The 17,820-nt window shown below is 38.7% G+C and overlaps 1 protein-coding gene across 1 annotated transcript in view; it reads right to left on the minus strand.

Annotated features, from left to right (window-relative positions):
* The window catches only part of apba2b (amyloid beta (A4) precursor protein-binding, family A, member 2b), an 87,688-nt gene that overhangs the window by 3,455 nt on the left and 66,413 nt on the right, over positions 1 to 17,820 (minus strand). Inside the window, 3 exon segments of the mRNA XM_058782081.1 lie at positions 869 to 1,048; positions 6,947 to 7,132; positions 16,994 to 17,080. Coding sequence (XP_058638064.1) covers positions 869 to 1,048; positions 6,947 to 7,132; positions 16,994 to 17,080 — 453 coding nt within the window.

A 17,820-nucleotide genomic window follows, 5' to 3' on the forward strand; every position in this document is an offset into this window, starting at 1 on the left:
GACATTGGGATTTAAATCACTGTAATTGTGTCCCATCTGGAAGACCGGCTTTTTAATATGACAATTGGGTGAGCTCTCAGTGGGCGGGACTTTGCAACAAACTGTCAATAACAAACTGTGATTTACGTGACTGACAGCATTTGAGCTCAGAGAGAAATTATAAATCTTTTTTGAGCATTTAATTTACCATTTTGCATGCTGGAGCATTTCCTATAATTTCAACATTGAAGATAAACACAATGATCTGACTACACATGTTTCTATTAAGTGACATCTGTGCTTTCACACCAGTCTCCACTGACTATAAACACACAACACTATGTTAAATACTTTATATAAGCAAAACATTTAAAGGGATAGTTGAAAATTCTGTCATCATTTACTCACCTTCATGTTGTTTCCAACTTGTATGTTTTTTTTTCTTCTTCTGTTTAACATAAATAAAGATATTTTGAAGAATGTAAGTAATCAAACATTTACTGTTCCCAATATTTTATAGTACGGGGAGAAAAAAAACTATGGAGGTCAAAAGGGGACCAGAAACAACATTCTTCAAAATATCTTCTTTTGGGTTCAGCAGAAGAAAGTAATTCATACAGGTTTGGATAGTGAATAAATGGTGACAATTTTCATTTTTGGTCACCTAAGTTCAACAGTTGCTTTAAAAACTAGCTCAAATATTACAAGTGGTTTTTGTGGTATGCGTTTTTTTTTTTTCAACAATGAAAGTGCTCCTGTCCGTCATCACTGTCCACTGCTTTCTAGTAATCCCACTTGTATTTGAGCAGAAAAGCATCAGTGTGCTGGGTCAGCTGTGTTCTAACACAAAGAGAACACTTAATAGAGAAGAAAGAGTCTGGCTGCTGACCTCTTTGCAGTTGTCAGAGTTTGAGAAGTGGATGAGGTCATCATTGTACATCTCCTGTGTGTTGATGATGTCGCTGTACTCTTTCTGGCTCAGGTCCTCTGGGTTGATTCCATTGGCTCGGAGGAATTCCTGGTAGGCCACGCTGAATGCCTGACCAATGGACTGTGCTATAAGCTGGGCCTGCATATGTTGGAGAAGAAAACCAGGTGAAACGACTGCAAAAATCAATTCGTGTATACATTTGCCATTAATTATAAATTGGTTACATGCCAGAGATAAACAGAACTAAATTATTACACATATATTTAATTATGAGCCTTTTAAAGGCAAAAGCAAGTTGTCACATTTATAGTTTTAAAACAGCTTCAAAGTAATACAGAAAATAGCAGTGTGAATTCTGCAAAATTCATCAGTTATGAAACCTGTTCAATTTCATCCATAAAGCAGCTCTACAGAAGACAATAGTGTCATTAGCTCAAGTCAGTTCGATGTTGATTCAGTTTAGCATAACAACAGTGTTAATGTTTCAAAGTTCATCTGTTATGAAACAAATTCGATAAAGCAGCTCTAAAGAATTCAAAATGGCCATTATTCAGCCCAGTTTAGTTCAAGGTTGATTTAATTTTGTTCAATAAGTGTCAATGTTGCAAAATTCATCAGTTATGAAACAAACTCAATACAACTTTCAAGCAGCTTTAAAGAAGACGATAGTGTCATTATTCAGCTCATGTCAGTTCAATAACAGTTTTGATGTTGCAAAGTTAATAAATTATGAAACAAATTCAGTTCCGCTGTAAAGCAGCTCTAAAGAAGACAATAGTGTTATTATCCAGCTCAATTTAGTCCAAGTTTAGTTCTCAACTAATAGTATCAGTGCAGTCAAGTCAATAATATTTTAAGCCCCAACTGAGCAAGGCGACAATGGCAAAGAACCAAAACTCCAACAGGTGAAAAAAACCTAGGGAGAAACCAGGCTCAGTCAGAGGGCCAGCTCTCCTCTGGCCAAGAAGCACATTAGTTGTTCTGCATAAAAGCTTCTGTGCTTTTGGCAATACCTGAAAAACATATATACACGTATATACCGCAAATCAATGCAGCAGATGAACACTATGTCATTTTTTGACTTCATTGATTTGATCTTTTTTGAAGCTGCTCACTCATAATGTATTATTGTCCATTGATTTCTCACTCTAGAACAGATTTACGTTTTGGAACGGTTTCCATAACCACCAGCTGTCGTCTTTGAAGACACTGTGAAGCTGGTGCTACAGCGGTGCTCACTGTGAATACACTGGCCTATTTCAAGCACTGCAACCTTATTCAAATCTTAGTGAATAATCTTCCATGGAAGCAGAAAAGTTGCTGGATTAAGGCTATTATATCCGATTGTCTGCACTAGAATGCTACAGAGGTGCAGTGGAAAAGAGGTTCACTCCCTTCGCTAATGATTGTGGCTGTTTTCTGATTTAACAGTACCCCTCAGGCGACGTGCGCAGGTAGGGGTCATACCATTAATAATCTAACATCCCAACATGTGTGCTGGCTTTGATTTTCACAGGAAACACGGCTGCTTCAGGAATATTCAGGGAGTTGAGCATCTAAATCAGTCACAAAGAAAAAACACACCAGCAGTGATCAGACTGCCGGAGAACCGACTGATTTATATGGGCCCCAAAGGAGGAACAAAGAAAAGTTATCAAAATTTAGGATGATAACAACTTATATGACATGATAAATTGTGTGACACTGCTAAGTAGATAACTGAGATGTGATATGAAAAATAGGTTTAGGAAAAATAAAGACGTGCAAAGCCCTATAAATGACTCATTTGTGGGCGCACACACAGACACGCACACACTCGTTGGCTGAAACATCAAAGAGTGTAATTAGACAGCATGAGTGAGGAACAACTGCAATGCAGAGGAGAGTGTTGTAGAGGAGAGAAAAGTAGGTCCATTAGAACAGGATTATGTAAAGCTGCAGCCAGGGTTACTTTTGAGGCTATTCTATGAACCTCAGGTGAATCTGAATCTGAGCTTCAGCTGAATGAATAATGGCTCACATTCTATATATACACTACTGTTCAAAAGTTTAAGGTCAGTCATTTTTAAAGAAATTAATACTTTAATTCAGCAAGAATTCGGAAAATTAATCAAAACAGTAATGGTACAAATGATTTCTATTTCAAATACTGTAAATGCTGTTCATGTGAACTTTCTATTTTTCAAAGAATCCTGAAAGAAATGTATTTCAGTATCCACAAGAACATTAAAGCAGTTTTAAACATTAATAATTATAAGAAATTTTACTTGAGCACCAAATCTGCATATTAGAATGATTTCTGAAGGATCATGTGACACTGAGTCTAGAGTAATGGCTGTTACCATCACAGGAAAAAAAATACATAATTATTAATTAAATAATTAAATTACAAAACAGTTATTATAAATTGTAATAATATTTCACAATAGTAGTTTTTTTTGTTTTTTTTTGATGGAATAAATGCAGCCTTGGTGAGTATAAGAAACAACTTAAAAAAAATATTTTAGAAAAATTACTGAAACCAACTTTTTAACAGTAGTGTATATATACAAATCAAATGTTTGGATAGTTTTAGATATTAGAATAACACTTAAAGGAATAGTTCACCCAAGAATGAAAATTCTGTTGTTAATTACTCACCCTTGTGTCGTTCCAAACCCATAAAATCTTCATTCATCTTCGGAACACAAATTAAGATATTTTTGATGAAATCCAAGAGCTTTCTGACCCTGCATAGATGGCAATGCAACTGAAACGTTCAAGGCCCAGAAACGTAGTAAGGACATCGTTAAAATAGTGCATATAACATCAGTGGTTCAACCTTAATTTTATGAAGTTATGACAATATTTTGTGTACACAAAGAAAACAAAATTATGTCACATGGACTATTTTAACCATGTCCCTACTAGTTTCTGGGCCTTGAAAGTGGTAGGACCCTTGCTGTCTATGGAGAGTCAGAACTCTCTCGGATTTCATCAAAAATATCTTAATCAGTGTTCCCAAAAATGAAAGAAGGTCTTATGGGTTTTGAACAACATGAGTGTGTCACAATTCAAGGAGTCAAGGAAGCCAGGAACGAGGAGACGAGGAATTCACAAAACGAGAGTCAGAGGTGGGTAGTAACGAGTTACATTTACTTCGTTACATTTACTTGAGTAAATTTTTTGGGTAACTAATACTTTTAGAGTATATTTAAAAATAGGTACTTTTACTCTTACTCAAGTACATTTTTAGTGAAAAAACGGTACTTTTACTTCGTTACTGTGGGCGACGCTCCTCTCGTTACTTTATCTTAATGCGATATAGTTAAAAATCCTTCAATTTATTCCAAACGCACCGTCTACTTTTTTTCCTGGGCAATGAGCGATGCCCGTTCACGAATGATTCATTCTTTTGCGTCAATTCTGTTCGAAGGCTTGATCAGACCAGTTGGCAAACCAAGTGAATCGGTTCGTGAATCAGTTTGAATGATTCGTTCAGTTGCCTGCCGCACGCGCTGAGTCGTCTGAAGCGGTTCTCACTCAGAGTTGTAACATCAAGAGCGCTGAAGACGTGGCTCTGGATCAACAGTCAGTTGAAAGCAAAGGCTATGGTTTGCTAGCTATGAAGATCTTTATTAGACGAACACCGCGTGTGTTGCCGGTTCCACAGGTATAGATTCGATTACAATACACGACACCACTATGACATTACAGTATGTACCTTACACATTAAATACTATGTATAATTTATTCATTAAATAAGCGGTCACAGAGTATGAAATAAACACCCGCCAAACCCACGTTAGTTCAGGAGGAATGCCTTGCCTAGACACAATTAATATTGATATTTTCACAATATTTACGCTTGCAGAAATAAAGGCTACATTTGTTTACATTTTGCAGAACAGACGGAAGAAGATCCGTCAATGTGCATTTGTTTCGTGATGTTCAGATGTTCTGTAGCGGTCATGTGAGGAGTTTTCACTCTTCTCCGTGTCAGAGGTTATATACGTACATATATATATATATATTTATAATACATAATTAATATACTTTAAACTATAATTTAATTTAATTCAGTGATGCAAATCAGAATTTTTATCAGCTGTTACTCCAGTTTTAGAGTTGTATGATCCTTCAGAAATCATTCAAATATATTGATTTATTACCAGTGTTGTTGAAAAACCAGGATATACTGATTAGGTATGTTTTAGCTGGTCGGACCAGCATAAACCAGCAAAGGACCAGCTTAAATCAGCTCAAACCAGCATCCCATGCTTCAAAACATATCTTACCAACATATGCTGTTTTTTCAACAGGGAACAGATTTGCTGCTTAATATTTTTGGAACCTGTGATTTTGTTCAGGATTCTTTTATTAATAGAATATGTGTGTGTGTGTGTATATATATATATATATATATACACAGTATATGTATATATAAATTTAATCTAAATATCTATAGATAAAAATAGACTATATTCAGTATATGATCCAAAGTAACTAGTAACTAACTACTTGAGTAGTTTTTTTATCCGGTACTTTTTTACTCTTACTCAAGTAACTATTCAGACTATTACTTTTACTTTTACTTGAGTAAATATTTCTTCAAGTACTTTTACTTTTACTTGAGTACAGTTTTTGGGTACTCTACCCACCTCTGACGAGAGTCCTTAATAATCCAACGGGGAAACATAGAGCACAAGGAAGACATTCAAGAACCGACAAAACCTAACTGTAAGGACTGGGGCTTTAAAAGACAGGATAATGAGGGACGAAAGGAGACACACCTGGAATCAAATCAACAATCAAAGGGAGACAGAAACTGAGTCACACGGAACACATGGGGAGCAAAAACACAACAAAAATAAAACTAATTAATGACAGAATTTTCATTTTTGGGTGAACTACCTCTTTAAGTTATTCAAAGAGTTCCCATGTATGCTGATCACATGCACTCTGTTTTTCTTTCACCATCTGTTCCAACTTACCCATTGAAAATAAATAAATAAATGAATAAATAACAAATTAAAGTTTACAGGGGTGGTTGAATGCGATTTCACAGTTTTTTTTCATTAGTTAGTGTGTAATGTTGCTGTTTGAGCAAAAACAATATATGCAAAGTTACGACGCTGAAAGTTCAATGCAAACGGAGATACCGTCTTTTAAAATTCTGGCAGTTTAATGCCTACAAAAACGGCTTGTAGGGACTACAACGAGTTACTTCCTGGGTCACAAACCCAAAGATTTACATAAACCCCGTCTCCAGGAACATGCAAGAAAGGGGGTGAGGCCATGTTGCCCTGCTTTAGAGAAGAGGAAGAGTTGTTGCCATGCCATCAAAACTAGGTGTGCATGAAAAAATCTATTCATGTATGAATCGCAATTCTGTCTTCTAACGATTCTAATAGATTCACAAGTTTCAAAATCAATGTTCTAAAACAGCGATTCTTAATCCTGTTCCTCGCACATGCGGTTGCTGTACTGTATTTAAGCTTTAATCAGGATAAAACCGTATATTAAAAGCTAACAGAAGCAGTAGCATTTACAAATAACAGCGTATCTAAATGTATGCGACAAGGCTCAAACTGATAAGCAATATTGACGACGTCATAGTTTACAATACAACCGGAGCACATGCCGCTGAGGTGAGGGGCGGGACGTTTAGACGCACACTGGTGTTTAGCCAATCACAACACACCGAGTCAGCTAACCAATCTGAGCCCATTGCGTATTTCAGAGGGAGGGGCTTCATAAAAACAGGAACTCATCGGAGCGTTCAAATGAGAAGGGACAGAGCGGTGTAGAATAAAGGTAAGTTATGTGAAAAATAATGGGTTTTTTTTTAAAACAAAGCATTAACACATGTTAGACTGCACCCCATAATCACAATCAAGCCTAGAAAAAAACAGTCAACCACCCCTTTAAATTTATTCTATAAAAGAAAGTCATATTTGCGCACAATTTATTCAGTGGGCACAATTTATTTTTGTCCAAATTTTGGACTGGTATGCGTATAGATTATAAAAAGGAAACAAAATGATTCACACTTACATCCTCGGACTCAAATACGTGGCATATCATTTTGTACTGTTTCTTGGCCTCGGGGGCTCCAGGGGTCGTCTCGATGCAGTCCTGTGAGGCGGTGCGTGGCATGCGGCGTCTTGCCATCAGAACCACAATGTTCCCGATGTCAGCAATGTATGAGATGGTACGCAAAGCGTTATCCATCATCGTCTCCTATAAAACAACCAAGAGAGTAACCCCAATTACTTCTTAGCCTTCTGTGGCAACACATTACACCAGACTAGAGTTAAGACTGTGTTTTAATCCCATTGAGCAGCTTAGTTATCATTTCACAGACTTTCTTATCCAAATGGGCTTACATTATATTTTCTTATAGGGACAGCCTCCAGATGCAACCTGGGGTTAAGAATGCACAGTGGGTTTCCGGAACGCTCCTACTCATGAATCTCCTTCAGGAAGATCTGTTTCAAGCTACAAGCTTACAGCCTTGGGTTAACCCAGATCTTTAAACAGTAAAGTTAAAGCCATCCTTGCTTTGTAAAGGGAAGATGACCTTGAAATTGCACTCACTAAAATAACTTAGATGCTGTTCTGATTGTACTACATTCGATATTCCATGAGTCTGAATGAGCAGCACAAGAAACAGCATGTACGGTATGCACTCTATTTCATATATATATATATATATATATATATATATATATTTTATATATAAACACACAAAAAAAGGGTAATAAATCATCAGAGAGATGAAAGAATTAATGATCCAGAGCACAGGAAATTCATGCAGCATTTCGATTCAATGCACACAAAGGTCATGTGTGGGATTTTCATTTTCATTTTGCTGCAGCTCTTCTTTAAATTATAGGAGCATAATACGTGTCGTTTACTTCAAAGACCCCATGAAGCTCAGTCTATCAGTTCCAGGATCATTTTTATAAATAACCCTTTCTTTCAACTTAATGCATATATTTTATATACAACTTCAAGATACGCAGTGCTGAAAAAGCTTCCTCTGCTATTCAATAATAACACCCAGGTTACATTATGAAAACACCAGTGAAAAGAACAGTGTTTAAGGTAAGGTTATGTTTTAGGCTTTTACTTTGTGTTACTGAAATGCTGCATCTGAGATGCTTTGTCATTGTCATGACACAAAGAATCCGTTTTGTTTTCAGTTGGCAGTGCACCAGAATCCACACATAGTCATTAGCTATATTTACATGCAGCCAAGTAATCCATTACCAGCCTAGTAATCAATGTAAAGGTGATATGGTTAAACAGAAGCAAGAAAGAAAAGATTAATCATAATTTAATATGCAAAAATATGCAATAAAAAACTATTGAAATTCATACGCAAATCTTACAATGATGGCATCACTATGAGTTATATTTTGAATGCTGAATATTCTATCATTGTAAGTTATTATGAAATTTAATAGTACATTTTAATAAGTAACGTTTGAATGGATTCTGTGTGCTAAGCAGATTGGGCTGAATTAAATCTAGAAGTTTCAGTCTTACAGGGTACTTTGAATGTCTGAGGAATATCAATACAACCTTGAAGGCACTGTAATGAATCTGTAACAGCCAATACAGACTCACAGTGAGATGTGACAGGCAGGGTGAGGACTGACACTGCATTGCAGCACATAACGAAATGTCCGTGCCAGGCTGCCCACTCACTGCTGTTCACTCAGAACTCATACACATAATCGCAGAAACACACACACAGCGATGCTACTCAATACCAGCGTACTAAATGTACCACTAAAACAGCATGTAGCTCTTCCTACCTTACGCTTACAGTAACGCTAGTGTGGAAAAGGAGGAGCTGTTGACTGTACAGCATGTGTAAAATGTGCAGCTGGAGATTAAGCAAAGCTTATAACCATCATTAAGCTCTCCATCACTAGCAACTGTCTACAAGCCTAATCATATGCACATCTCTTCTCTCTACACACACATTACATGTTTTATGTCAGTTATGTAACAAAAGTGCATAATGTGCATAAATATTTCACCAATCCAAATATGAGTTATCTCCTTTTCTCCAAACATGATTTATAATTTATAATGTATACGCTACGTCTAATTCTCTAAGAGAATTCAGATTTTGGCCATTCTGCCTCAATAACAACACACACACACACACATATATACAGTGAGGAAAATAAGTATTTGAACACCCTGCTATTTTGCAAGTTCTCCCACTTAGAAATCATGGAGGGATTTGAAATTGTCATCGTAGGTGCATGTCCACTGTGAGAGACATAATCTAAAAAAAAAAATCCAGAAATCACAATGTATGATTTTTTAACTATTTATTTGTATGATACAGCTGCAAATAAGTATTTGAACACCTGAGAAAATCAATGTTAATATTTGGTACAGTAGCCTTTGTTTGCAATTACAGAGGTCAAACGTTTCCTGTAGTTTTTCACCAGGTTTGCACACACTGCAGGAGGGATTTTGGCCCACTCCTCCACACAGATCTTCTCTAGATCAGTCAGGTTTCTGGCTTCGAGCTCCCTCCAAAGATTCTCTATTGGGTTTAGGTCTGGAGACTGGCTAGGCCACGCCAGAACCTTGATATGCTTCTTACAGAGCCACTCCTTGGTTATCCTGGCTGTGTGCTTGGTCATTGTCATGTTGGAAGACCCAGCCTCGACCCATCTTCAATGCTCTAACTGAGGGAAGGAGGTTGTTCCCCAAAATCTCGCAATACATGGCCCCGGTCATCCTCTCCTTAATACAGTGCAGTCGCCCTGTCCCATGTGCAGAAAAACACCCCCAAAGCATGATGTGTTCTTGGGATGGTACTCATCATTCTTCTTCCTCCAAACACGTTTAGTGGAATTATGACCAAAAAGTTCTATTTTGGTCTCATCTGACCACATGACTTTCTCCCATGACTCCTCTGGATCATCCAAATGGTCATTGGCAAACTTAAGTCAGGCCTGGTTTAAGCAGGGGAACCTTCCGTGCCATGCATGATTTCAAACCATGACGTCTTAGTGTATTACCAACAGTAACCTTGGAAACGGTGGTCCCAGCTCTTTTCAGGTCATTGACCAGCTCCTCCCGTGTAGTTCTGGGCTGATTTCTCACCTTTCTTAGGATCATTGAGACCCCACGAGGTGAGATCTTGCATGGAGCCCCAGTCCAAGGGAGATTGACAGTCATGTTTAGCTTCTTCCATTTTCTAATGATTGCTCCAACAGTGGACCTTTTTCACCAAGCTGCTTGGCAATTTCCCGTAGCCCTTTCCAGCCTTGTGGAGGTGTACAATTTTGTCTCTAGTGTCTTTGGACAGCTCTTTGGTCTTGGCCATGTTAGTAGTTGGATTCTTACTGATTGTATGGGGTGGACAGGTGTCTTTATGCAGCTAACGACCTCAAACAGGTGCATCTAATTTAGGATAATAAATGGAGTGGAGGTGGACATTTTAAAGGCAGACTAACAGGTCTTTGAGGGTCGGAATTCTAGCTGATAGACAGGTGTTCAAATACTTATTTGCAGCTGTATCATACAAATAAATAGTTAAAAAATCATACATTGTGATTTCTGGATTTTTTTTTTTAGATTATGTCTCTCACAGTGGACATGCACCTACGATGACAATTTCAGACCCCTCCATGATTTCTAAGTGGGAGAACTTGCAAAATAGCAGGGTGTTCAAATACTTATTTTCCTCACTGTATATATATATATATATATATATATATATATATTAGGGCTGTCAACGTTAATGCGTTAACGCGTTAATATTTTTTAACGCAAATTAATCGTTTGCCGTAATTGCAGCGCGGAAGGTTATCTATCATTGTGTGATAAGGCTAGAGCTAACCAGTGTTGCCAGGGTCGAGGTTTTCCCGCACAATTGGGCTATTTTGTAAATGTGGGGAAAATTACAGAGCCGTGGGTTGCGTTTTTTTGGGCTACTTTTATAATGTACCGCGGCCGCCCAAAGTGTATATAGACAAATAAAAATAAAAATAAAAGGAAGATATTTATATCAAATTCAGAGGGATGTTAAATGTTCAGTGATTGGAAGTGGAAATCGCAGAGAGGAATCAGTCATATCTAGGTTAAGATTGGGACATTGTTTATTAAATAAAACACTCAAACTGATAGTAAAACATGATACTGTGATGTGTGAGGTCTGCCAGGAGGAGGAGTCAGTGGAGCATGTGGTCTTGAGATGCAGCAGGTATGATGTTCAAAGAGAGTTGATGAGGAATAAATTAAGAGAGACAGAGGTGCAGGACGTTACATTAAAAGGGCCATTGAGCACACAACATAGGGCACAGACTAGAATTCTTATGAATTTCTGAAAGGGTCATGAAACCCCCTGTTTCAGCACTGATCTTTCACACCTTAGATCTGAAAAAGACTCCAGAAATGGGTGTGGAGTGTAGAGGGTGGGAAGAGGGGAGAAAACAACCAATAAAACACAGACCTACAACACACTCATTATACAGACAGATGAATATTAAAATATATTTAAAACAGAAAGAATAGAGGCATAGTTACTTTTTGTTAACACTTCTTTGGATTTTCGGTCTATTGTTGACTGTGTATCACAATAATCAGTCGCGTCATCGCGTTCATGATCAGACATACTGCTGTATCAGCGCCCTTATTCGCGCATATTTCATTTGAAGAAGACATGATATGTGCATGAACACGGTGCTGGTTCATGTTTGGAGCACGAGAGAATATGAAATATACTCACAAATGCTTGAAACACGCTTGCTCTGGTCTGGATATGAAGTACAATCTGCACAGTGAGTGTTATTAAACCCATTGCGGCGTTCTGCACAGAAACCGCTCTCTCATGCACGCTCCACGTGTTGTCATATTAAATATTGTTGCGGTCATGTTCACAGAAATGAGCTGACAGCGCGAAGCTCTTTTGTGAGATTTGAATTCTCTGCTGTAAGACGAGCTCATGCATAATACAGCGCAGTGATTGGACAGTAAGAGACGGGGAGGGGGGGTGGGCGCTCTGGAGGCCTCTCAGGATAGGCTTACAGGGACGGACGGACAGCCACCAGGGCAGTACCTGTTCCGGGGCCTATGGCGGATCAGGAAGTCCAGGGAGCCATGGCGGAGCAGGGAGCTCAGGAGGCTCAGGATGGCGGGACAGCCTCCGGGGCCTTGGCCTAGACCCTCGTGCCGGCCCCTACGGCCGGACACCTAAAGCCCCCTAAAAAGAAATTCCTTGGGGGAAATTAGTGGCCTAACGGCCAGGATAGGTTCAGGAGGAGTGGGCACTGGAACCTTATTTGGGCTGGATTTGGCGACTGGAGCCCTCTCTGGGCTGGCTTGGGGGACTGGAGCCCTCCATGGGCTAAACTCAGAAACCGGAGCCCTCTGTGGGCTACGCACAGGAACAGGAGCCCTTTCTGGGCTAGGCTTGGAATTTGAGGTCCATTCTGGGCCGGACATGAGGCCAACAGCCCCCCTTGGGCTAAACATGGTGACAGGGGCCCTCTCAGGGTTAAACTCAAGAACCGCTTCCTTAGAGGGCAACAGGAGAAGCAAGCGGCTTGGGAATGGCCTCCGTGGCCATGAAAAGAGAAACAGCCTGCTTCAGAAGAACCCCTATGGGCAAAACAAGACTGACTAGAATTGTTTCTGTGGACAATACTTCAGGGGACATGACTTGACTCTGGTCAGAGGCTAGAGGCATCTCTCGACTCTGGTCAGGTGCTAGAGCCATCTCTCGACTCTGGAGCCGGACACTGGAATGAACTCCGGGGCTGGAGCTGGCAGGCTTGACTTCGGAGTGGCCGGCAGGCTTGAGGGAGCTGCAGGTGGCGGGCTTGAGCGAGCGGCGGCCCGCAAACTTGACTTTGGAGCGGCCGGCAGGCTTGAGTGAGCCGCAGTCGGCGGGATTGACAGATGAACGGCTGGCAAACTTGACCGAGGATCGGCCGGCAGGCTTGAGTGAGCCGTGACCAGCGGGCTGGAGTGAGCCACGGCTGGCAGGATTGACTTCGTAGCGGCTGGCGGACTCGTAGTCCTCGCAGTGATCTCGCTGAATTCCCACGCTTACTCTCTGCGGGCTGGGGCAGAATAGTGAGTGCTGACTTCCATGCCACGGGGGAAAAAAAGGAGAAAACAAAAGACTTTCAAAACTGAATAAACAAAACGAGGAGAAGGGGCACCGCTTACTGTATTGGTCCAGTATTCTGTCACAGTTGCCTTCTGTGGCAAAACGAGGAACAAGGAGACGAGGATGAACTCAAAATAAACAGTCTTTAATCCACAATCCAAAAGGGGCAACACAAGGCAGGGAGAGACATACAAGAAACACAACATCGACATTAATACCGGACGCTAGACAATGGAAAACACAGGGAACGTAATCAGGGAGATCTGAAACAGGTGGGACTGAATTAACTAAACAAGAACAGGAACAGGAAAAGGAACAAAACCAAATATGGGCATACACAAGGAAAAACTAGGTCATGGAGAGCACATGAGACAGAAAACCACAAGACACCACAAACACAAACCTGATACTGAGGAAGGTTAAAACTATTCTTAATATTATTATAATTATTATTATATAGTAGAATAAGGATGAAGTGTGTGGAGTTGTATGCTTGGGGCAGAAGGAGGGAAGGTGGGAATTGGGTGAATTAGTCTGTAAACCTAAATAACCTGTGAATTATCTGATCCACACTCCGGAGAAGATTGTGGCGGTAATGAACCAATTACACTGGATGCCAACCGCCGTTAAAAATTTAAAAGAAGGAGAAAACTGAAAATAGATCCTTTTACTAATGCGTATTATACTTGGAATGTATACCTGGCAACTTAAGAACAGAGAGGCGGTTGTAACATCACAAACAATGTGAGTTTCAGCCAGAGCATACATGTTAAGGCTTTTACACAGCAGAAATAAACATGACAACAGCCAATATAGATTATATAAGATAATAAACACACGATTACGATAGGATATGGTTTGTATGTGATTTTCTTGAGATTTGGATATTTTCATAACAATAATGAATGCGTACATCTGAAATGCTAATTTGTACAGCGATAAAAAAAGCTATAGCATATTTTAACAACAGTAAATGACCAAATTCCACATGTGATCGCAAAAGGAAGTTATTACAAACACTCGATGGTGGTTTAAAGTGAGTTTTGAGCAAAAGTGCACTATTAAATGTAGCATGATGCTAATATTAGCTCTAATGCACCTGCAGAACAGGTCCAATTCTTCTTCATAATGCATTTTGTCATAATACTTCACGTAAGGTCACAAGAAAATGTTTTGTTGTATTTATTTAGAAATACTTTTGATAATAGTTGGGTAAATGTATACTGGGATTGAAGCGATGTGGCTTGGTAAACGTTTTATTACCAGTTTAAAGGCTGATAATGGCTGAATAAAAATAAAAGAATAATGATAAAAGAATAATAAGGATTATGTCTCATACCTGGCGGAAGTGTGAAAGGATTAACAGCACTAATTTATATATATATATATATATATATATATATATATATATACTGTATATATATATATATATATATATAGCCATTTAGCAGACGCTTTACACATGAGGACAATAGAAGCAATCAAAACCAACAAAAGAGCAATAATATGTAAGGGCTATGACCAGGTGGATGCTGTACACTGGTGGTGGATGAGGAGACGCCCCCTCACAATGTAAAGCGCTTTGAGTGCCTAGAAAAGCGCTATATAAATGTAAGGAATTATTATTAATTAGTCTTGGTTAGTCTAACGCAGTACATGTACAACCTGAATTCCGGAAATGTTGGGAATTCTTTCAGCATTCATAGTGCCTTTCAAAACACTTTGAAACAACCATATGTGAACATGGTTCAGAAGCGCCGTTGTGTCCTGTGGGCCAAGGCTCATTTAAAATGGACTGTTTCAAAGTGTAAAAGTGTTCTATGGTCAGACGAGTCCAAATTTTACATTCTTGTTGGAAATCACAGACGCCACCGTGTCCTCCGAGCTAAAGAGGATGGAGACCTTCCAGCATGTCATCAGCGTTCAGTTCAAAAGCCAGCATCTCTGATGGTATGGGGGTGCATAAGTGCATACGGTATGGGCAGCTAGCATGTTTTGGAAGGCACTAGGAATGCTGAAAGCTATATAAAGGTTTTAGAGCAACATATGCTCCCCTCCAGACGACGTGTATTTCAGCAGGACAATGCAAAACCACATACTGCAGCTATTGCAACAGCATGGGTTCGTAGTAGAAGAGTCCGGGTGCTGAACTGGCCTGCCTGCAGTCCAGATCTTTCACCTTTAGAGAACATTTGGTGCATCATTAAATGAAAAATACATCAAAGACGACCACAAACTCTTCAGCAGCTGGAAACCTATATCAGGCAAGAATGAGACCAAATTCAAACACCAAAACTCCAGAAACTCATGCAGGGCTGTGCAATTAATCGAAATTCAGTTTCGATTTCGATTTCCGCCTCCAACGATTATGAAAATACAGTAATTGAGATAAAACGATTTTTGCGCCCCGTATCGCCCCCTTTTCAGCGGTGCACCTTCGTTCCTCCATAAAAGCCCAATTTCACATGAAAATCAGTAAAATCGTGTAACGAGACTTTTGCAAAATGTTAAGCGCTTGATTTAAAAGCATGAAAGAGAACTCGCGCACTTCCTCGGGAAGATTACCGTGTAACTTATGTGCTCAGAGACGGAACAGAACACGGACATGTAAAGTAATCTTTTAGCGCCTAAACGGTCAAATGCACACAAAAATGCGTCAAAATGCAACGCTTAGTGATTATTCACGTAAACCCTCGTCGGTTATGTAATAAATGAACGTAAAGTGTTGAGAATGAAAAATGAAAATACATATGTAACAGTAAATTGGATCTGTGCAGCTCTTAAAGTGACAGCGGGCTATATTCCTGCTGCCGACTGTGTGCTTTATATTAATCAAACAACAAAAGACAAATTCAAAATCACTCGCTGCTCTTGACTAAAGGACTTTTTTAAGAGCTTTAATAAGAAACAAAGGAAGTTTAATTCTTACAGTGAAGACTATGCTGTTTTATTTTACATTAGGTTATTCAATTTCTCTAGTAGGCTGTTAACTGAATAGCTAGACTTGCATTAAAAAAAAACTTAAAGTGCAGTTTGTTTCATTTGTATCTTTTTTTATTCTATTGTATTCTTTTGCTTTTTTTATTACTGGCAGTTTAATTATTTTCAATAATTTTGAGGACCTTTTTTGTTGTTGTTTTTTTAACTAATATTAATTACTTTGGTATTCTGCTGTGGTATTGAGAATTGTGACATTTCGCTGGTCTCTAAAATGTAGATGTCATAGCAACCTTATTTACAGAAAATATATATTTGAGATGTATACATCACTACCTTTAAATAAATCTTTCATATAAAGTTTTGGTCATATGGCCCACTAATAATCATTTAAAATAATCGTGATTACAATATTGACCAAAATAATCGTGATTATGATTTTTGTCATAATCGAGCAGCCCTATGCTCATGGTAAACATGCCCCCATCCCAACTATTTTGAGACCTGTAGCAGGCATCAAATTTGAAATGAGCTCATTTTGTGCATAAAATTTTACAATTTCTCAGTTTAAACATTTGTTATGTTATCTATGTTCTATTGTGAATAAAATATTGGCTCATGTGATTTGAAAGTCTTTTTAGTTTTCATTTTATTCAAATGTAAAAAACATCCCAACATTTCCGAATTGGGTTGTATATATATATATATATATATATATATATATATATATATATTAATAAAGAAAACAAGCAGCAGGGATATTAAACCAGTATATGCTACATTTTGCTTCGGGGCTTATTTGTTCATATTTTATCTGCTTATGCTTATTTGGTCAACTTCTTAAGAAAAGCATTCAAATGTAACCATTAGTTCAGGTGACAGTTAATGGCTTACACATGTGCTTCCATTTACTCTTACTTTTTTTCTTTTCTTTTCTTTTGTTTTTTTTTTTTGGATTGATCTTTTCAGGTTTTATTTGAAACCTGTATCACTAGGCAGCCGCATAAACTCACCTGGGTGTCTGCATTGAGCACTTTGATCCTTTGAGTTGAGATGAAAAGATCCACCTCTGTCAAAGTCTGAACATCTCCCTCTGGACTCTGCTGACAAAAAAGAAAAAAACAAGAACAAAAACATGAAAAACTACCCCCGACCTCCAAGAGGTCACAATGCCATAACTCACAATGGCTCATGAGAAGACCTGAAGAAAAGGTACAACCTCTCAAACCCCTAATGAAAGCATTTTAAATGCTTATTCATAAATCATGCACTAGCAGAAGCTTATCCACATGGGAGGGTTACGCTTAACCTCTGTAAATTGCATCATTAATAGCCCAAATGGGAAACAATATGGTATGCTCAGGTCCAAAGAACATATGGATTGGAAATGTGAAACTACATTGGTTATCGATAGCCTGTCCAATTAATAATTGATTACTGCTGGGCAATGGTGACTAAGTGCGTCGCACAATCAAAACGGTTCAAAAAACTTGAAAGCCTATAACTGAGAAAAACAGTGAGGTAATCAGGCCAAGAGACAAATAATCACTGGGTATACAGCACCCTGTGATAAGTAGAAGCCATGCAGAGGATTGAAGTAATGAGATGATTGATACTAGAGAGCGGGTGAAAGAGAAAAAAGAGTGAGACCCATTCAGTGCAGTGAGGTGGAGCACAGGGTGATGCAAAGACAGACGGGTAAGTAAAATGACACAATGGCAACACTTAACCAGCTGTCAGGCTGTCTCAGAGTGCCAATCATTTACCTGTCAGTACATTTCTGCTCGGATTCATGCTTTTGTTTTGTGTTACTGCAATAAGAAATGGTAGTACACGCAGA

Source organism: Onychostoma macrolepis, chromosome 07 (genome assembly GCF_012432095.1).
Source record: "Onychostoma macrolepis isolate SWU-2019 chromosome 07, ASM1243209v1, whole genome shotgun sequence".
In the NCBI taxonomy this organism is placed as follows: Eukaryota; Metazoa; Chordata; class Actinopteri; order Cypriniformes; family Cyprinidae; genus Onychostoma; species Onychostoma macrolepis.